At 46.0% G+C, this 21,746-nt stretch overlaps 2 protein-coding genes across 2 annotated transcripts; both read left to right on the top strand.

Annotated features, from left to right (window-relative positions):
• The first annotated feature begins 76 nt into the window (after window positions 1-76).
• On the top strand, window positions 77-7,188 carry LOC8053880 (retinal rod rhodopsin-sensitive cGMP 3',5'-cyclic phosphodiesterase subunit delta). The gene is made up of 6 exons (XM_002434725.4): window positions 77-289; window positions 517-579; window positions 651-676; window positions 1,769-1,894; window positions 3,958-4,063; window positions 5,791-7,188. The coding sequence occupies exons 1-6, from the start codon at window positions 249-251 to the stop codon at window positions 5,870-5,872; spliced, it is 444 nt and encodes a 147-aa protein (XP_002434770.2). The 5' UTR covers window positions 77-248; the 3' UTR covers window positions 5,873-7,188.
• A 7,295-nt stretch (window positions 7,189-14,483) lies between these two features.
• On the top strand, window positions 14,484-15,761 carry LOC120836706 (zinc finger MYM-type protein 1-like). The gene has a single exon (XM_040205728.1). It carries the CDS (start codon window positions 14,484-14,486, stop codon window positions 15,759-15,761), a length of 1,278 nt encoding a protein of 425 aa, XP_040061662.1.
• Window positions 15,762-21,746: the final 5,985 nt, after the last annotated feature.

Genomic DNA, 21,746 nt, shown 5'->3' with positions numbered 1-21,746 from the left:
TAATTAAACTGTAATTTAGTTAAGGTCTGATGCCTTGTTTAATTATATCGGTGTTGATGTTATTTGTAAAAACAGCGGTAAAAGTTGTAAATTACGCGAAAGCACGCCGGGTTCGCGGCTAGTCTCGTAAACATCGGCCAGCATCGGCTGTGGATGTTTGTCTGTTTGTCGGGAGTGGTTGTCGATTTCTCGCAACTGTTCGTTAATTTCTGTGCTGAGATTGCTTTTATACGCTTAGACGTTTTTAAATGCCTTCGAAAGGCGAGGATATACTCAATGGATTCAAGCTGTATCCTTTTGACCGCTTCAACGAGACTCATGAAGACCACTGTCGAGTAGCTTCCATACCTTTTGGCACGCAACATTGATTATCGGCATTTAAATGGCCTTGCATTACGCCTCTATCGTAGAATCTGGATTCGATCGCTATCTGCAGACTAGTCACTGATTTGGGTTTTCAAGGAAAGTGTTCTCCTACAAAGCCTAGGCGACTTCCTTAACTCCGAATACACCTAGGAACTGGATGAACTTGAGAGACGCCGACACAGGCAAAGTCCTTTGGCAAGGCACTGACGATCTGTGAGTGAATCTCTGACTAAAATTTCTGAAGGACGAAACGTAATTGGTCTTTTTTCCCCGTTCAATTTCAGATCGAAGCCAGACGTTGAGCACGAAGGTATTTATTTATTTGCACATTTATTTATACCTTTAGCTGTACGGACATGAAATTGACTAGACTTCAGGAAATGAATGAGTCGACAAGCGTTGATAATACAGTAACAGTAAACTATTAGTAGCAGTGCTGAACTCTTCGTCAGCAGTTTATTAACTTCGTTAAAATTAAGTTCTATCACTCATGTCCATGGTGGACTTTTGGCTAGGATCTGAACCTATTGAGTCAAATATAGACTCGATTATATAGAAAGCATCAAGGTGTTGATTGACTGATTTAACATAAAAGAGGACCAATTTATGGGTTGAGCTTTAGCAATTAGTAAAATTGGTTTATTGAAAGGACGAAGGGGTTAACCAAGCTGAATAGTATTCGCTAGCTACCTCGTGCTGGGGAAAGACGATGAGAGAGAAGAAAAAAAACAAAAAAAACCAGATTTAGATGGAGAGAACAAGAAATGGGCAAATAAACACGAAAACAAATAAATATATAAAATAAAGTGGAGGTCCCGTAACATGCAAGGTTGGTTCACTGATAAATGCTGTATTTGTTAAAGGTCTTCGCACAAAACCATTGATTTATTGCTAGGCTCAACTTGATGTGCCTGCTTGCTTGTAGATGATTTGAAATTCACATATGAGGTTACTCCTCTCATTACTGTAGACAAGCTGACTTTTCCGCTGCTTTTTTTTTTTTTAGATGCATACTCTATTGATGTTTGCTCGAAAAATCTGTGAACTCATTCTGATGCCTGCGTCTTCTCATGTGGCATCGTGCCCTCTAATGGTTTACACTCTCAGCATCCTATGTGGAGCGCAAGTTTGTCTGCATTTTCACAGCAGTTGCGATGATGTCAAAACGCTGAGTTCTTATTGGCTGATTAAAATGATAGTGTGTTGACCTCAAGTCATCTAGCATTGAGGTCTACCCACTATCATTTCAATCAAGCCAATCGGAGCTCGGTGTCCTGACGTCACAGCAACTCCTGCAGAAGAAGCAGACAACTTGCTCTCCGCATAAGCTTGCTGAACAGAACATAAACGAGGACAGTCTCTGTAAGGAAAGAGCTTAATGTCATCTGTACGTCTGTTCCAGCCCGCGTTCCAAAAAAGATACTGAAATGTCGGGCTGTGTCAAGGGAGATAAACTTCTCCTCTGTCGAGTCGATGGAAAAATTCCGGCTGGAGCAGAAGGTGCTCTTCAAAGGACGATGCCTTGAAGGTATGTTGTCCTGGATACTTGAGTGCCGACGTGCGCTTGGATGTTGCCATGCCTTCGTGCCAGGGTATGCAACAAAAGAAAAGAAAGTTAATATGTCTGCAAGATATCTGGAAGATCTACTTTCTGCGTTAAGTTCTAGAGCGAGTTTCAAGTTTTTTTTCTTAGCAACATGGCAGTGGCAAAACAGAATGAGGGACGAGGGAAAGCGGGATGTATATGGTGTCTGAAAAACCCAAGCTCGATCTAAAATGGACTGTAAAAATTGGCGCCTGCTCGTAGCAATCTAATTTTTTCTTCAAAGGTGTATTTCACAGGACGGTTTACCCTGTAAAATTACAAAGCGTAGCTCTTTTTCTTTAAAAAAAATAAAGGGCCAAAAAACTTGCCAGGGTAAACGGCAGACGGCGACGCAGACGACCGAGACGAGTGGCGGGGCACGTTTGGCGCACATATTGATAGATGGGTGGCGTTAGAAGCAGCATCGGAAGGTTTAGTCGACCAGCGAAGTAAAGCAAACGACATACAGACAAAATCTGTCGGCAGCAAGTGCGTCGTTAGCACTGTCATTACGCAACTGCCTTTTTTAAACTTTTGTTACTTCAAGTTTTGCAATCATTATCCACGTTTATTTTTGAAACCAAAGGTACATTACAAAATCGAGACTGCTCGCGATAGCCACAGTTGTCGTGAGCAGTCTTGATGAGGAAATAGTGCCATCTATCAATACGTGTGCCAAACGTGTCCCGCCACTCGACCTGGTCGTCTTGTGTCGCCATCCGCCATTGACCCGGGCAAGTTTTTTGCTACTATTTTTTTACAGAAATGGAGCTAAACTTCGTAATTTTACAAGACAGAACCGACCTGTGAAATACACCTTTGATGAAAAGTTTAGATTGCTACGTGTAGGTGCCGATTTTTACGGCCCATTTTAACCCTTTGCCTACCGCAAAAATTAAAAAAAAAAAAAATTGCAAATACCGATTACATGCACAAGCTCCTTGCTCTAAGGCACATCTCGGCGGCACAAGCTCCCGTGCACGAAGGGCAGCTGCAAACGCTATGAGCTCGCGGTTCTAGCCTTCGCTGCGGTACAACATAAGGTGAAACGGAGTATAGCCCAGTTCGTCCATGGTAGCGTGAACGAGCCCAGCTCGTCGTCGGGGGGGAGCGGTACAAACAGTGTGGACGAACCGAGGTCGTCCATGGTAGGGAAAGGGTTAAATTCAGCCTGGATATTTCAGACAACCTATGCATTAAGTCCCACTCTCAACCCTTATACTTTTCTGAGAACCTGTCTCATCATACACACCCCCGACACTTCCTAGAACGGTTCACAATCGCCTAGACTGCGGTCGCCTGCTTGAAACGTCTGACCCCCCAGAATTCAAACTCCATTGAATGTCCCAAACCGCAACCCACACTTCCAGCTACACTGAAGATTGTCACACTGCGGACATTGTCTTAGATATCCATAGCAATGACAAAATTCTTTTCCATCCTCCTTTTTCTTCTTACCCCTCCCATCATGCCAGACAAACGGCTCTTTGCTTTCCTGGAGTAGCCTTATCCCTATCAGCATGCTCCCTTAGACTGAAAGGCGCACGGTATAGGGACATTTACTGTCACCACGCACCACCACTGTTGCCTAGGGCTGGAGTCCTCAAACTTATAGATCTCGAGGAATCCCCATGTGCCTTGAGATGTGGCTGAGGCACCCCTCCTGTTGTCGGCATTAATGCGGTATAGCAGTACAGAAGCCTTCAGACTTTGTAAACAATAATGTGCCCATTACAAGCCGTTTGACTCGTAGCTATGCAAAAATGGGCGGCTCAATTGCATCTGCTAAAATAGTGCTTAAACTGGAAAAGAAAAAGTATACTTTTGGGCCGGAGTGCTCGGGGAACCTAAAGGGTACTGTGGGAACTTTAGAAGTACTCTGGGAAACATTTTGGCTCCTGGGAGCCCAGTTTGAGAACTCCTGACCCATGGATACCCTTTTGTCGTTAAAATGTGTGTATTGCCATTATCGTCTCCTTCACCGTGCCTTACTGCATTCTTTACAGAATGGTTCTTCGAGTTCGGTTTCGTCATCCCCAATTCCACCAATACGTGGCAGTCGTTAATAGAGGCAGCGCCCGAATCTCAGATGATGCCTGCAAACGTATTGAAGTAAGTCGGATTTACTTGCGGTTTACAGTCTGACCCTGGGACCTTTTTCTCTATGACCACACCCACGCAACAATCAGCTCGAAGGTTGCGAGTGCTCGCATATAATCAAGATTGGAATCTCAAAAAAGAGCCCTACGGGAAAAAAAAAAAAAAAAAAGAAAGAAAAAGGTGCTTGTTGTGAACGCGAGGATCTGCTGGTGAGACAGCATGTAATTGAAACAGGTCAGATAAGAAGGTTTGTTAAAGGAACATGCAGAGGTAACAAAGCAGAGCACCAACAACAACCCTGAGTTTAGAAGTCGCTTCCAGCTGAAGTTAGCCATGACCAAGAACTCATATTTGTGACTTTCAATGTCTTTGCCATTTCTGTCCTTTTCTTTACAAGTATTGTACACAACTATCCAGAAAAGCTGCATGAGTACTTCAAATGCTGGTATGGGCCTTTGAAGTGTGGATATAGTTCTAGAAGAATGGTGATATAGTAAATAGTTTTACTGTAAGCTGACTACTGTTCTTCTGTATTTAATAATAGTCGTCATCGGATGCAGCTGGCTCATTTGGAGGGTGATGCGGTCAGCAGACGAGTTGGAATACATGCCGTGTGTGTGAAAATGCTGGGCGTGGACAGTGTAAAAATCACGAAGTAACAAACTTCGGTTTGTAATGTGTACAACCGCACCATACTTAGTATTGATGTCCATAGATGCTGTTTTAGTGAATAGGTTTGTTAAAACCGTGTCATGAATGTAAGTACACTCTTAACCTTGAAAGCAGGGGTGTGTGTTGCACTGGGAGTTTTCATGCATTTTTTTAACATTCTGGGTTGCTACAGCCTCGCACTGTGATGCTGTGCCAGTAGTTTGCATATGTCCATGATTTTTTTAAAACTGGGTTGCTGTTTTGACAGCATGACTCGCACAAGGACCTTCGCTGCTAAGGGAACAACTTAAAAAAATGGCGAAGGGCAATCTTTGAACATGAAATGACAAATGGCATAAAAAAGGAATGACAGAATTCAAAATTACCACAATGCAAAACACACAGCACTTGTGGAGGTTGCCTTTAGTGTCGTGCAAAGGCAGGTGTGTTTACCCTCACACCACTTGTAGGCTTACATATGTATGTGAAATGTTTAAAACAGGGGTTCTTAAACTTTTTGGTCTCACGGAACCCCAGGAAGCCTCAAAAACTGCCGCGGGACTTCCCCCCCCCCCCCTCCCTCCATATTTGCCGACCGAGGTGCAACAGATGCACAATTTTAGGTAATTTTGCTTGTGTTGCTTCCCATATATCCCCACCATATCAAACGATGTCAGTACAAAGTGAGATGAAGGCGCTTTGCATGGTCCTGCTGCGCAGCCTGCGGCAGGGGGGGGGGGGGGGGGGGTTGCAATTTGGGTGTTCGTGGAACCCATGAGACCAGCTTGTGGAACCCCTGTGTTCCCTAGAACCCAGTTTGGGAACCCCTGGTTTAGAAGCTTGAAATAATAAATACTTTGGGAAATTGCATAGTAACTGATGAATTGGGATTACTGCAGCTTTGGGAGGCTGCAGGTGTGGTGTGAAGCCATGTCACATTTTCTTTAGACTTTTTTCTTTTATTTGGGGTTTGGTGGGTATTAGGACGTTTCAGCAGAAGCACCATACGGAAATGTACATTTGGTGTAGTTGTTCATTCTACTTGCACTTACTAACAGAGTTCCATCTTTCTTTTGCTCCCCTTTCAGTGGGAATGTTGTGATAGAGACGAAGTTCTTCGATGACAACCTTCTTGTGAGCACGTCCAAGGTTCGGCTGTATTACATCTAGCCGAACAAGCAAGGCAGACTGGGAACACAGACACACCTAGCTCACAATGATGGCATTGAACAGAAAGAAGACGGAGGCCCGTCTCCATTTTTGTTCCCCCAAAGATGTGCTATTGCCACTGTGTATAGTATTTTGTGTACGAGCGGCCACGCATTGTTAAAGAACCCTCGTTTGTGCTGTACATATTTATTTTATCGAGGCGCCGGGTCGCCAAAGATTCGGGCGTCTCGATTACCTTTCTTCATTGCGTTCTCCGAAAGTCTTAGAACGAGCCCAAAAGTATACTTTGATGTAGTCCTAGTTTCTTCGACGGTGGCATCCGTTTTCCTTGCATTCCTTTATTCTCACATTTGGACCAAAGGACGAGCCCGTGCAGCTGTGTGGCTTGGCATTTGAGAATGAAGGACTCAAGCTATTTACAGTGCTATGACAGCATTCAGTGTGCGTCTCTTCATTTGGCTCTCATAGCCCCAGAGCCAGTGGTCGCAACCTAGCTCAGTGGCATACCCATTGGCGGGAGGGCAAGGGTTGCCGTAAGTTCTCAGTAGTCATGCAACTGCTACGCCAGGGCTGTGGGTGTTGGAATGACCAAACACACAGACATTCTGAGCACTCTAGTTTCCAGCATGCTTGCCAAGCTTTGCGGCTTGTTGCAGCAATGCTTGCACTAGTCAGAGTCGCAAGACCTTGTCGTAAAACAGTTGCCGTACCACCGGCCGCAGACTGCGAGTCATGTTCGGCGCTAAAGCCAGCGGGCAAGGCAATCGAGGGGCTAGTCGGTGCTTCGGGCAAATGAAGGTGCCCAGGAGATGACCTTTTCCGTCAATTACTTTGCACGACGGCACATTCCACGCTTAGCACGCGAGCCACGAGCATCTATGTGCGGTGTTTCAGCTTGAACTGCATGCGAGCTTGGAGAAACCTAGGGAAAACAGCAGACTTGCACAGCCTCTGCTTGCAAAGGCAGAGTTATCGCCATTGAAACTGCCGCAGTACCCATAGCTATTTACAAGCTGAGAATGGCAGGAAGGAGCTTCCTACCTTCAACGATGCTTCGCTGTTCTTGTTCTATCTGTGACTCTAGCCCTTCTAGACGGGTTTGCTTAATTAAGAGTTCTGGTTCTTGAAAAAGTATTTAGGAAGTGACCACAAAATGTGATCCACTGGAAGACTTTTGTTTTAGGTTTCTCCAAGCAATCGTGTGTAGTTGTAGTGCCTGTGAACAGATGTTGACTGTCTCGTCTTCGGCAGGACACCCAGCATTATGTAGTTATACCTTGGCTTCGAGCAATAAATTTGTGGTGGACACCCCTCTCTGCACAGTTGTTTTTTCTCCCCTGGCTCATTTGCTGGACAGCGTGCTTGGATAAATTACTTCTGGAATGCAATATGATTACAGTAACCTAGCTTTTTACAATAGCGATTCATTTTTGAAAATAATGCAATTGCCCAACAATTACTCTCGTTGCATAAGGGCTACCTTAATCTTAAGCATTTTTTTCCTAATGAAAGGTCTCCCTTTTGACAGGGATCTATTGTGCGGCTCTTTACGTTCCTCACATTTGGTGTCTTTCACCAAGTTGGTAGATCGCGTCATAGGGAGCCGAGTCGGGAGTTCCATCGAAGTTGGTTTATTATGTTAGATCATTGCTTATTCTGTTACAATTCAAAGTAATAGTGAAATTCGGTGAGGATAGAGATTCAATAGAGATGCAGGGTTACAAAGTCGTTGCAAAAGTGGTTGTAATTGTAACGCAAATTTTGTTTTGTTGCCCAGAGGTAATCAAGTTCAATTTCAGTGAGAATTGCTAACTCATCAGTTACAATATTTTAAAAATCATTCAATTATTGAAATTGATTAAATGCCAAAGTATCATGGCATTTAGACTTGTGTATATAGCTGTATGTAACCGCATATAACTAAGGTGCAACTATATACACGTAAACGTAAAACAAGTATGTCGAAAACGGGTTAGCTCTTGTGGCAGCCAGTAGGGTCGAAGTGGTCCAAGTACCGTGTGCAAGCTCTTTCATAGCGCACTACTGGTGCCAAACAAGGATACAAATAACATCCAGCAACTTGGGCTTCCTCATTCCTTCTACATCCTAAAACTCACTCTAGTTTCGCCTATTCATAAAAAAGTGAAAGCCGTTTACAACTCCCTGTAACGCCGAATAGGAGCGCAGCTCTTGAGGAGGAGGAGTGAAGGGTACTGAGGGGAGGGTATACCCCTCCTCCATCTCCTCCTCCTCCCGTCATTCTTTAATATGCTCCGGGGGGGGGTCACGTGACTTCGGGGAGGGGTGATCACGTGACCTTGGGGAGGCGTGACCTGGGGGTCACGTGATCTTGGGGTGTCACGTGGGGGTCACCTTGGGGGGTCACGTGACCTTGAGGTGACCTCGGAGGGTCACGTGACCTTGGGGTGACCTTCAGGAGGTCACGTGGGGGTCACCTTGGGGTCACGTGACCTTGGGATGACCTTGGTTACGCCGACGGCGACCCCGCTCAAGCCGGAAACGGGCGCCTAAGAGCTGCGCTCTAAAAAGAAGCCGCCTTGTCAGCTTATTGGCTGTCTTAAGACAGGTCACAGCAAAATGGAAAACATGATTTAAAATCTAGACATAATGTGGTGTACAGAAGAAAAATTATGCAAAAAAAGAAAGTCAAGTTATTATTAGATGTTTCATTAAAAGAAAGTTGCACTGGCGAGATAAAGGCAAAATACCCCAAACGTCGCAATATATGCATCATGCCTACTGTATGGCAACTCTTCGCTAGTTGCGAGCACCAGCTTACAGGGACCCCGGAACCGGGGGCGCAACGGGGGCTTGAGCACCCGCTGACATTTTCCAGGGGGTGCTGGGCAATATGCTGAGCCCCCGTGCGTTTGGCTTGAGGCGTACTGAACAATGGCTGCACTCCTCCCCCCTCCCCTCCGTGTCCCCCTTGCTGCTCAGCTCCGCCAAGCCACGTATTGGCTAAGGGCAAGCACGTGGCTCTCTGTTTCTGTTACGGCTCGTTTCCACCCAACACGCAACCCCCGCCCACGAACTTCCAGAAAAAAAAACAATTACTAAGTAAAGCAAAGTGCCAGTAAACCGCGGACGACGCGGCAGCTTAAAAAAAAAATGGAAAATAAAAAAAAAAAAAAAAAGCCGGCGCCTGCGGCCTGTATAGCACCAGTCAGGGACTGGGGCCCTCCCATACTCCACTGGCGGGTTGGCCATACGGGGGAACGCATAACGCACTGTTTTTGTCCAGCCAGCCAGCCGGCTTCCTCGTTCGGCCTCTATCTGCAGCAATGACGTTTCCCAAAAAATACAAAAATTTCTTCTGACATTTTTTTTTTTTTTTTTCAACTGCGTTTTTGTTGTTGTTTTGGGGATCTGAGTAACCACGAGCTTCTTGTAATTGCTTTCGTGTGGAGCCGATCGCGAGGCGGGGAGACGGTCTGCGGGAAAAGAAAGCCCTTCTTGAGCGGGGGACTGCCTACAGATGTAGCGAGTTGAGGGGGAAAAGTTTCCCAACTCCCAAGGCAAGAGGAGGCCTTAGCAGGCGACAGAGGTTGTAAGGGGAGACATCGCACCGCAGTCTGTGTTGAAGCGCCGCTGTCACGGTGGTCGTCGGAGAGGCCAGATTCACGAAGAGCTTCTTAGTTTACGACAACTTAGCTAAGAAGTTCGTAAGTTAAGAACATCGTAAGAAGAGGAGAAATCGGTATTCACGAACGCGTTCTTAAGTGAGAGGAGGAAAGCGACGTTGTCGTACGGAAAAACTAAAACTTACCGGTGCTGTTGCTATGGCGACGGCGTCTTCGGCAGCACGAACAACCAATCGGAGAGCTCGGCATTTGTTCGGAGCCGTTCGGAGCACGTGGATTTTTCATAACAAACACAGGCGGCCTTTCTGCCACCGCTGGTCTGGGGTTCGTATCCGTGCAGTGACATGTCGCGCTAACACGATTTAAACTCGCCCGAATGCCGAGGCCGGGATGCGTAACCGCCCCCATTGACTGCTACGAACTCGATCGCTACCAAGTCAACACAACTGTCATCGTTGGTAAAAGACGGCCCGTGTCAGTCGTTTGCAAAGCGACGTAGATGGGAACAAATCGCCGCGGCGTTTTTTGCGGCCTCGGAGATGCAGGAGCGAGCCGACGTTAAAAAGAGATACGTTTGAACTACGACAGCGTAAGCAAGAGCCACGTAAATGCTTGTTTACACTACGGAGCGGACGCGCGCGTTTGATCGAAGTGCCGGATTTGCGCTGTTGGACCGCGAATTGATAAGCGCTTCGGGACCGATCCTTTACATTTGCAACTCGATGCTGACGTGACACCCGGCGAAGAAAGGTTGGACCGGCATTGCGACCCACGAACTGTTACAGCGATCGACAGTGAGGTGCAGTCGTGTCAGAATAAAATGGAATACTAATAACAAAGTGTACATACCATGTTGCGAAGGTAATCCATACGGCGTTTATTTGAGCTTGATATCACACAAAACAGAGATAGAATCGGTGAGAGCCCCTTTTCGACGACAGCGTTCGTCACCGTTGCCTCGGAAAACAAGGAGATGACAAGAGGAAGAGATTGACCTCTTAATCTAGAATTGAGGTCAGCGATCAAACTATAATACGGGAAGGGTTCACAAGGGTCGCGCGGGCATATTCCACTCAGCACGCCAGCCGGTCGTGGGCAGACGGTCTTCGCCAAGGACCGTCAGATCATCGCTGCGCCGAGTCAAAGCCGCCTGTATACAGGCGGCGTTGGCCGAGTCGTAGTGGTCGTAGTGCCTGCTAGGCCTATCTGCCGATCGGTCGGAGTCCGTACTCGTGGCCCTTGGAGTTTTTCCCGGGTGCCTGTGGATCCAGCGTTCTTGTTCGTTCGTCGTGGTCTGTTTCAAGTACTTTTTACTTGTTTCTTGCTGCTTGAAGTCGGGACGCGTGAGAAGAGCACGTAGAAAAATAAACATCCGTTGGTTGTCGCGACCAACTGAGCGACGCTGTCGGCCATGCTGATTTGATCGTAAGAAGTGCGTAAGACAGCTTCGGAGCTGTCGTAGGATTTCGTCGTAACCTGCGCAAAACTTACGAAAATTTCGTTTCGTGAATACGGATTTGTTCTTAAGTTTTGTCTTACGCACATTTTTGGCGTAAGATCGTTTCGTGAATCTCCTGTGTCTCGTTGTCGAAACACCATTTGGTTCTTGGCGAGCCAGCCTGCTATCTTCAGGCGGGCGCCCTATTATGCACCTAGACGGTTTCAGCCTATTTTCAAAGACGACCATAAAATACAGGAAACATGCTGAAATAAAAAAAGGGCATCGCCAGTGAAGGTGCTTGAGCGAGAGGGATGTGTTTTCCTCGTCTCCAGCAGTCCGTCTGCTTCCTCCTCCCCAGCCCTCTTTCTCCTCGCCCTGTCACTCCACTGAAACTGCAGTTGTAGATCTGTCACTGTGAAATCCGCGGACGGTTTCTTTGAACATCTCATCATCAGAGGATGTACGGTTGTTTTTTTCAACGAGTACAACGCTAAAAAAATACAGTATGTAAAGTTTTAAACTTTTAATCACTATGGCGACCAAAAGGACGCTCCTCGATGCGTGGTTGCGAGGATACAAGAAATTGGCAGTTTGTCAGGGTGAGCAGCCACCGGAAATATCCAAAAACGTCGACACGGCAGCAGCGGACCGTATCGTACCAAGAGTCACCCAGAATTTACAAAAATCTGGTAGGTTCTCTTTAATTTTTCTTTTTGTGTGTGTGCATGCGTAGCAAAGCAAGAGGGCGAAAGTCAAATCTTAAATCGCATGAACGGCATTGCAGGGAGTTCACAATGTTTCGTGGGTCCTATGAAATAACCGCATAAAACAGTTTTGTAATAGATTGCGAAAATATTTAGCACACATGCGTAGATAGTGGAAGTAATTCAGTAAAATTTTACTAAAGTTAATTAACGTAAGCAAAAAAAAATGTTTTTTGTTTTATTTTGCGTGATATTATGGCCCACAGTGGCCCAAGATATTAAATAATATCTTGGGCCACTGTGGCATTAATTCTGTCGAAATGAAGGCCATGTTATGTAATATTTTATGTTTATTCCACCCATTTTTTCAGTCCTAATAAACGCCTCAGTTGCCCAGAAAAAGATTTCATAGTTTCGCAAAAAAGAGATTCCGCGGATATATACCCATAGAAAAAGGCTTCTTTATTTTTCACTTAAAATGTTTATCTTCATTCTTACAAATAATGAATCCATTACCTTCGATCAGCTCGGTAGCAAATCGTAGCACGCTACGTTAACAAGCAAATTTTCGCAGTCACTTCAAAGGTATAACGAGACATCGTAAGTGAACTCCCTCCCGGTAAAGAATGTCAGATTCGCTGACCGCCTTTGGCGGGCATTTGGTTTTAAAAGCCATATTGGGGGTTTTACCTGTCAAACCAACGACAGGCATCTGGCACGCCCCAGCGGAGGACTGGGGATTAATTTTTACCACCCGGAGTTCTTTGGACGTGTAACCGAAAGCTCGGGCGCCTTCTCCGCCAAAAACCCTCCGTCAGATTGCGGCCACCGCGACCGGGATTCGAACCCGCCACACGGGGACTCGCAGGCCGGCGCTTTGCCTCGCAGCCACCGAGGCGGCTGTCTTTTGCATTTAATTTTCAAAAGCATTGCATTGTGGTGACGTGTTCTAGTTGCATCTCTCTTAACGTAGAAACATAATTTTGCGTTTGCCTCGGTGTGTCGTATTTTTATCCCGCCTTAGTGAAAAAATATATAAACCTCAATCACTTCTTTAAGAGAAAAGAATGTTCTCGACTTATACCCGTGCCAAACGGGCAGCTCGAATGCCATTTACAACGAATGACATTTGTGTGATCGGCAAATCAGCTCGCAATCTGTCGCGCGTGGAATGCGCTACGCCCGGAGTGTCGCGCGCTGATTGGCCGTCCGCTTAAGTGTCATTCGTTGTTAATGGCATTCGAGTTGCCCGTTTGGCACGGGTATTAGCGCGCGCCACATTCGCATTGTTCTAATGTAGATTTTTCAACGTGATAACAATAATCACAAGCGCTGTTGCCCAATAATGAGACCAATGGCGACTTTTGTCGAAAGTTTTTTTTAGTTACCGATATGGCCCAAATCGATTAAGAGAACAAATTTATGGTTCAATGTTGTTTATCCTGTGCAATTTATTGAGCACAGCCTGTAAAATTAATAATGCTTTAAACGACTTAATTTTTGCGGGCTCAAAATTTCGCGAATCGAGAGTAGCTTCCCCAGCGTTCACATATTGCCCGAATTGTTCGCGGCACGTATTTTTCGCGAATTGTAGGCAATTAGGTCCTCGCGAAAATTTAGTCGTTTATAGTAACTATAACAGGCAAAGTTTTTCTTCCGTTGAACCTCCTCGGTGTGGTACACATTTTTATGTCTTGTCAAAACACATCTTGAAGCTAGCGAATCATCTAAAGCGCAAAGATGGTATCGAGTTCGTTAAAAGGTTTAAAAGCGCAAAAAACACACGGACTAAGAAACAACACGTAAAACACAGACGGCCGCTGATTTTCAATTTCTTTGGCAGTGTGTTTTTTGCGCTTTCAGATCTTTTAATGAACATGAACTTATTAGCCCAATCCAAAATATTAATTCATGTTATCGAGTTTTTTTTTTTCTTTTTTTTTCCTTGGTGTCGTTTTTACATTTAAACCCACCCAAGTGTACGTCAGGGGTTGCTCTTTGAAAGATATCAGGCGTACGTGCACGAAATTAGTCGTGTAGACCAGGGGTTCTCAAACTGAGTTCCGCGGGCTGGTCTTCTAGGTTCTGCGAGCTCCCAAATGTAGGTTTTGCCTTTTTTTTACATATTTGTACCACAATACTAATATACGGGGGTACTGCGAATATTTAAAACCTTCGAATATCGAAGCAAATAGCCCCATATTGACTTCGTACTTCGAATTGAATAGGACTATTCGAAAAAAAATAGATATATCTAGCAAGCATTGCCAAGTTTGAAACTAGATCAGCCGAATTTCTGAGCCCCGAGAAAGCCAAGCTGCTCCGCCGCAATGCCCCGGTTTAAAGTGGCGCAGCTTAACACCAGCATGCTGGGCGAAGCGGTGATGCTTTCCCCAGGCGCGCTGGTGCAAAGCGCAGTATCGCCCACACAGTGATGCTGTAAAATTTTGGCTATTTGTTTTCGACATCTTGTAGACCCTGAGATGGGAAGCAATAAAAAGCGGACGAAAACAACAGTCTCAAAATATGGTCCCCATCTCAGCGTCTACAAGAAGTGCATTACTTACCAGCTCGCCTGCACACTAGCACTGCTTACAATTTTTTTTAATAGTCTACGTATTCAACTTACAATTCTTTTGTTTTTCTTCTAACTTCTTCAGCGCTCGATGATGGTGGAAGCACGGTCGGATTGTCTCCTCATTGCGGAGCGGATTGCCACAACACAGGTGAAGCGGGCCACCAGCCTCTGCCTGGATTCCACCCAGCGAAGAACTACGAATTCCCGAAGAACAACACCGACAGATCATGCCAATACTTGTGGTTCGAAAGGTTTTCCTGGCTTCAATACATCGAAGACCGCGATGTTTGTTGTTTGCCAGAAATGCATCCAGGCATTTAGAGAGAAGAGAGACGACTCTGCAGTCATTGGACCCAGTTTCATAAAAACTGGATTTTCAAACTGGAGGAAGGCGCTCGAAAGATTCCGCGGCCACGAAAAAAGTCGCTACCACGTCGAATCCGTTGCGTATCTCGAGACGAAAAAGAAAGGCTTGGTCGTTATTGGACTCCTCACCAAGCACGCAAGCAGGCAGCAAGAGGAAGCACGAGCTGCGCTGCGCGTGATCATCAGTTCGGTGCGATACCTTTGCACCACTGGCCAGGCTTTGCAAGGGCGCGCCAAACAAGAAGGTAACTTGATCGAGCTCCTGGAAGAACGATCAGACAATATACCTGCGCTAAGGAGGTGGCTGACTCGAAGAGACAAATGGCTAAGTGGGGAAATCCAAAATGAGATGATTGAAATCATGGCGCAAATGCTCCAGCATGACCTCAGCACTGCGATAAAGACGAGTCTCTTTTTCGGAATCATTGCTGATGGAACGACCGACGTGACGGGAGACGAGCAGTTCACGCTGTGTTTGCGTTGGGTGGAAAGAGGGTCAATGAAAGTGCACGGAGATTTCATCGGCGTATACAATCCACCCGACACAAAGTCAGAAACACTTTTCAGTGCCGTGAAAGACATGATTGTACGTCTGGGCTTTAGCTTTGACAAACTGCGAGGAATGTGCTTTGATGGAGCTGCAAACATGTCAGGTCGATTTTCTGGAGTGCAAAAAAGGATTGCTGATGTCCAGCCAAAGTCAGTGTACATTCATTGCAGCAACCGCTCCCTCGATCTGGCCCTACAAGAAGTCGGCCGTGGCAATGAATTGGTTGCCGATGCCCTAACAACTGTGAAAGACGTTTCAAATATCATCCTGGATTCAGCAAAGAGGAAAAGTGCTTACAGCAACATCGTTCTTCCTTCCGTGGGGGAAAATTCGGATCGTGGTCCACCGCCAGCCACCCTGCTTTCTTTGTGTCCGACACGATGGGTGGTTCGGGGGAAATCTGTGCAAAGATTCCTCGAAAATTACGAACGAGTTCGAGCAACACTTTGGGAAATCCTCCAAACTCCAGGTTCAGTTCGAGATGACCGCAAAGCGGCTATGAGAGGATATGAGAAGATTCTGGGTAAGCTAGAAACAGTTTTCGGGCCATGTGAAGAACTCACAAGGAGACTGCAAAGCGTTCATTACAGCGCCACTGGGGCCCGACAAGCTGCGAAGATCCTTACACAGACCTTAACACAGTAAGATCGGATGTCAGTGTCGAAAGCATCTGGTAGGAGTCCAAGGACGCGGCGGAGAAGTTGTGCTTGAAACAACCGTCTGCCAAACCACCGAGGCCTGCAAAACCACCGGCACGATTCGAACAAACCAGCACCCCAGCAAGACCTGCAATTCTTGATGCTAAGACAAGGTTGAGAAAGGAGTATTTTGCGGCGATCGACTGCGTCACAAGCGAAATCAGTAGAAGGTTTGCCAGCCCGGCATGGAGAGACTAGCGACGCTTGAGAACGTTCTGATCCACGCAGCAGCTGGACAGCATTTCAGCGCGGAGCGTCTGAGAGACGAACTCGGCTCTCACGCCCCTGACTTTGAGCTAGGAAGGCTTGGTGCACAGCTCATGCTCCTTCCGACCATCCCAGCTGCACCAATAAAAAAAGTTGAAGATGTGGTACAAGCCCTAAATGAAAATTCTCAGACGGTGCGCAACCTCCTTGACCAGGTAGCAGCCATGGTAGAACTTTTATTGACCGTGCCTGCGTCGGCGGCTACAGGAGAACGCTCTTTCAGTGCCCTGAAGAGAGTCCAAACGTGCCTGCGAAATCGGATGACTCAGAAACGTCTCGGCCAGCTGCTTCTGCTTCATGTCCATAAGGAGGAGACCAGGCAGCTTGACTTGAACGCTGTGATGGGAGAATTCGTCTCCAGAACCGCTGAGCGGTCGGCTACTTTCGGCGTGATTGCGCAACTTGCGTCATGAACTATTTTCAAAAAGATCGTGTGCACTGGTTCTTGCTCCAAGTAAATATGGGCGACTAAATAAACCCCGCTTTTTTTGGCAACGTAGTATTTCTTCAATTTCTGTAAAAAGGTTACTACTGCATTCTAATATACGTTAAATAGGAATTAATATATTTACCAATAATGGTAAGTAAATTATCAAAACTGCGAGACAAAAGAATGACGAAAACTCTTCTGCGACTCAATAGGATGCTGCAGAAAGCCGTTAAATTTATAGAACGGACGCGAGGCATGGTTAATGGCGGAACACGTCTATGCGAATACTAGCAAGCTTCACTGCTATTCAACGCAATATATTGTATTGTATTCTACGGTGTCGATGTAAAATGCACCGGGAAGATCGGCGTCTGCACGGAGACGGAGCTCATATTTTCATCGAAGGTATATTTTAGTCGTGCACGCATTCTTACCAAATTTCTCGGCGTAACTCTGCGTCTGTGAATGTTAGGCATAGCTCGGTTTCATTGGAATTTAATGCTGACGACCGCGTCCACCGGTGTAAACTCTGTCTATATGGCGGACGCATTTTTGAAATTTTCAAGAATGTCACAACTTTTCACAAGAACAAAGCTACGCCGAGAAATTTCAGAGGAATCCGTTCAGGATTAAAATACACCTTCGTTGAAAATGTGAGCTCTCCACGTGCAGGCGCCCGATTTCGGTGCATTCTACATCGACACCGTAGATCGATGCCACCGTGCAGCTACTACTATTGGATCAGATCGTGTCAATATTACATTGCTTCGTGACAAGAATTTTGAATTAATGTTGGGGCATACGGTATAGGAAATGATAATTAACCTTGTATTAACAGTGAAATCTTGGTAATGGATGCTTTTTTTTAGATTTTACTCCCCCCCCCCCCCCCCCCCCCCTTTCACCTTTTATTTCGACCGCCAGCCCCCCCACGTAAAATACACTTCCGGGGTCGCTGCCAGCTTATTATACAACGCCCCCCCCCCCCAAGCTGGGCATTTCAGCCACCATCACTGCGCTGCTGCTAGGTCCGAGCTTCAGAATTTTACAAATTTCCACAAAGTGCAAAATCACATGCAGGAAAGTTCACACAACAGGTGTAAAGCTTCATGATCACTGCTGCCAAAGCTTTATGAACCACGAATCTGGCTGCTATGCCGGAAACATTGGGACCACAGATATCATTGTAAAGTTCCATGGTAGTTATATCCGGTGTACGCAACAGTTTTGGTCGCAGTTCGGATTGGTCGGCAAACAGCAATCGGAGAACTCCAAATCTCTTCCCGAATGTCGCTCATGTGCCCATTGTTGATCAGTGTGGTGATTTCGGATTTTAATGTAGAAAAAAAAAGAGGATGACGACAAAAAGGAATGCTGATGTGGCTGGTTGACTGTGTGTTTGTGTGCACGAAGAAAATTTGGCGCGAGTGGCGGGTGCTGGAAAAAGAAGAAGTAGAAGGAAGCCAGGAGGTGACCGAACAGGACAAGCGAGCAGGATCTGGTGGACGAAAAAAACCGACCCGCAACGATAGGCGTGGTCGACACGGCTTCAGTTCGTCGTCCACAAACACAGGCCTGGTCAGCGGGCCTCCGGGGCTGCCCTGTCGCTACTTCAGGCCACACTCTTCAAGCCACCCTGTCGTCCACCACCCAGCCCCAACGCGCCAATCTACCTGGCATCAAGACTTCGGCGTGTCAACCATGATCAGAACTTAGACCCGCTTCACAGACTATGTGAAGTACTCCTCTTTATTTACCCTTTAAGTGTTAGATTTTCCGATAATTAATTTTTTTGAATTTTCTCCTTTTCTAGCGTTTTTTAATATATTTTTGTACTGGCCCAAAGATGTCGTCTCTTTGTCCATGCTCTTCGCGTCGCACACTCACGCAAGCGTGAATGCAGTCCTCTACATATATGGCGTCCGCGACAGGACCTTGCTCTTAACTGACACCCTAAAAAGCTTCACCTTGCGAATCGGTGCGACGGCTGAGAATGGATACCGAGAAATGAAAAAAGGTTGGCCAGGCGTTGGGGTTGTCTGGGGCAGCTTTGAAACAATGGAGGGATAAAGAGCGAGCGCACGAGAGGGACCAGCGTACAGCAGAACGCGAGGCTACTAAAGAAGCAGAAGCCCTTGCTCGGGCTCGCTTAGACGCGGACGACCATACTCGTGCGCGCCTAGAAGCAGAACGTGCGGTACTGGAGCTCCAATTACGTTTACAGGAGCGACGAGAAAGTGCAGTAGAGGGAATTCCGAACGAGTCTGGTGCGGGTACACCTGCTGGCTTTGTGCAGGGGTACCGGAGCCCACACAAGCTTATCTCCGCTTTCAATGAGAAACGCGACGAGCTTGACGCCTACATCCAACGATTCGAGCGGGTGGCAACGTGCCAAGAGTGGCCACAGGATAAATGGGCCTTGTCCCCGAGTCTATGCTTGACAGGAGAGGCATTAAGTGTAGTCGGACGCATGGCTGCTGACGCTGCTACAAACTACACTGTGCTTAAGCAGACTCTTCTCCAACGATTTCGGTATACGGAAGAAGGGTACCGCGCCAAGTTCAGAGAGGCAAGACCAGAGGAGGCAGAAACAGGCAGACAGTTTACTGGTCGTCTGTTGGGATATTTTGACCATTGGCAAGAAATGGCCAAAACGGAGCGTACTTTTATTTATTTATTTATTTATTAATACTACTGTCTCCTATTTCAGGAGACGTGGTAGGAGTGGTTTACAACATATGTGTACACAAAAACAATAATAAAAGAAACAGCAGGTAACAAGCACAAGGATATTCGTTCTAGCTGATCCAAAAACACAAACAGCGTTATACAAAGACTATTCATCGCAAAAAAAAAAACAAATTAATAAATGAGCATCAGATACAAGAATCACAAAAATCTCGGAGTTTATTAAAAAAGGAGGACTCTGGTGATGCTGTTATTATATCGCCTGGCAGGGAGTTCCAGTCGTGAACAGTCCTTGGGAAAAAAGAGTACTTAAATGCATTAATCCGACAGTTGAATTCTTTGAGCGTTTTGCAATGATAACTTCGCATGGGATAATCTTGAGGTGCGGGTGAAATATATTTAGAGATATCGATTTTGAACCGGTTGTTTAATAAATCAAATAGAAACTTTATTCTCGTAAACATGCGTCTATGCTTTAGTAAGTTCACCCCAGAAAGGGCGTACAGTTCAGAGACGGGATATTTTCGCTGGAATTTATTATGAATGAAGCGTAAACTTTTTCTTTGAACATTTTCGAGGACGTTTATGTTGGTACTTGTAAACGGATCCCAAACCACCGAAGCGTATTCTAGGATGGGTAATATGAAAGTTTTATAGGCTGTCAATTTAACGTCGGAAGAGGCATGTTTTAAATTTCGTCTTAAGTACCATAATTTGGATAGTGCTTTGCGCGCAGTAGACATGATATGAGTGTTCCAGCGTAGGTCATTCGATATAATAACACCCAAGTATTTATAAGAAGTAACTTCGGCTAGTGAAGTACTATTAATGGAATAATCGAAAGAAAGATGACTTAATTTACGAGTTATATGCATTCGAACACACTTCTTGACATTCAATGACATCTGCCACGAGTCGCACCAGTGCGCCATCTTGGACAAGCAGGTGTTTAGTAGAATCTGGTCACTTATTTCATTGACTTCTGTAAATAAAACCACATCGTCTGCAAACAGTCGAACACGTACTGGAATACTAGCGGTTAAATCGTTTATAAAAATTGAGAACAGTAATGGCCCCAGGACCGACCCTTGCGGAACACCCGATAAAACAGGGACTAATGATGATTCACTCGAGTTGATCTGTACATACTGCTTTCTGTCCTGTAAGTAGTTCTCGAGCCAGCGAAAGATACCTTCGTTTTGAACAATTGATTTAAGTTTAAGGAGAAGTTTACTATGTGATACTGTATCAAAAGCTTTAGATAGATCTAGGAATATGACGTCAATTTGTTTGGATCGATTCAGGATATTTGCGAAATCATGGACTGTTTCAAGTAACTGAGTCGTAGTAGAAAGGCCATGACGGAAACCATGTTGATTTGAAAAGAAAAAAGAATTTTTTTCTAAGTAACTCGCGAGGTACTTACGACGCATTCCGGGACAAAATAGTATCAGAACAGTTTCTCAAGAGATGTCACGAAAAACTGACCATCTTTTTAAGGGGAAGAGGCTGCCAAGGACTTGACAAGTTGGCGGAAGCTGCCGATCATTACCTGGAGGCTCAAGGACTAGTCCATCTTGGCAAAACAAATAAGGACCAAGAGGCGAAGCCACTGGGGAAAGCGAAGATTTCTAAACCTCCAGATGCAACGAGGAGACCCACCTGTTTCCTTTGCAACAAACAAAATCATCATGCAGCAGACTGTTGGTCCAAGTCAAGAGGATCCAACCCAAAGTTGACTGTTTGCTGGAAATGTCGCAAAACCGGACATAAAGCAGAGTCTTGCCCTTACAAGACAGACGTGGGTGGACAAGCATCGTGTTCCCTGGCACCTCAGAATGAGCCTGGGAAAGTTGGTTTGGACAGTCATTCCCTTAAAAGAAATGTGAAAGCTGAGGAGGATGAAAGAAGGATCGATGTTCAAACAGATGGCATGCCAACGGCTGAAGGACTGCTTGAAAGACACCCTGTCATTGTACTGCGTGATTCAGGATGCAACTCGGTCATCGTAAAGCGATCTCTGGTTCCTGATGACAAACTGACAAGGAGTCGATCGATCTACCTTCTCGACCGGACAGTTCGATGCCTACCTGAAGCGGAGGTGGACATCGACTCTCCTTATTTCACGGGCACAGTAAGGGCAACCTGCATGGAAAGACCGCTGTATGATGTCGTCTTGGGCAACATCGATGGCGTACGGGATGCTTCTGCTCCTGATGTCAAGTGGGGAGCAGACCAGAAATTTCTTCCCCTGCAAGAAAAGCCCTAAGAAAAAGACAAAATCTTGGGCAACCAACGAATTTGGACAGGGACGACCTCCTCATCGAGCTCCGAAGAGCAGAAAGGCGAGCTTCAGGCTAGTGTCGTAACGATGCGGACCTCGGCGACAACTGCTGGGCTACCAGTTGCAGAAATAAATCCACTGGACATCAACCTGGTGGAGCTAAGCGCCAAGCAAAAGCAAGATGCTACACTCCAAAGATGCTTTGAAGCAGTGGGAAGCAAGGTTGCCTCAAGATCAGCCAACATCGACTTCGTGCTGTAGAA

The sequence above is a fragment of the Ixodes scapularis genome, unplaced genomic scaffold, assembly GCF_016920785.2.
Source record: "Ixodes scapularis isolate PalLabHiFi unplaced genomic scaffold, ASM1692078v2 PGA_scaffold1__304_contigs__length_218370807, whole genome shotgun sequence".
Taxonomy (NCBI): domain Eukaryota; kingdom Metazoa; phylum Arthropoda; class Arachnida; order Ixodida; family Ixodidae; genus Ixodes; species Ixodes scapularis.
This window is presented reverse-complemented; position numbering and strand designations above follow the sequence as displayed.

Bases quoted from the DNA above. Each gene is read 5' to 3' on its own strand.
- LOC8053880 (XM_002434725.4), top strand. From the start codon at position 249: ATGCCTTCGAAAGGCGAGGATATACTCAATGGATTCAAGCT. The intron at 580-650 runs GTGAGTGAATCT...GTTCAATTTCAG, and splicing joins TGGCAAGGCACTGACGATCT to ATCGAAGCCAGACGTTGAGC. The intron at 1,895-3,957 runs GTATGTTGTCCT...CATTCTTTACAG, and splicing joins CAAAGGACGATGCCTTGAAG to AATGGTTCTTCGAGTTCGGT.
- LOC120836706 (XM_040205728.1), top strand. From the start codon at position 14,484: ATGTTTGTTGTTTGCCAGAAATGCATCCAGGCATTTAGAGAGAAGAGA.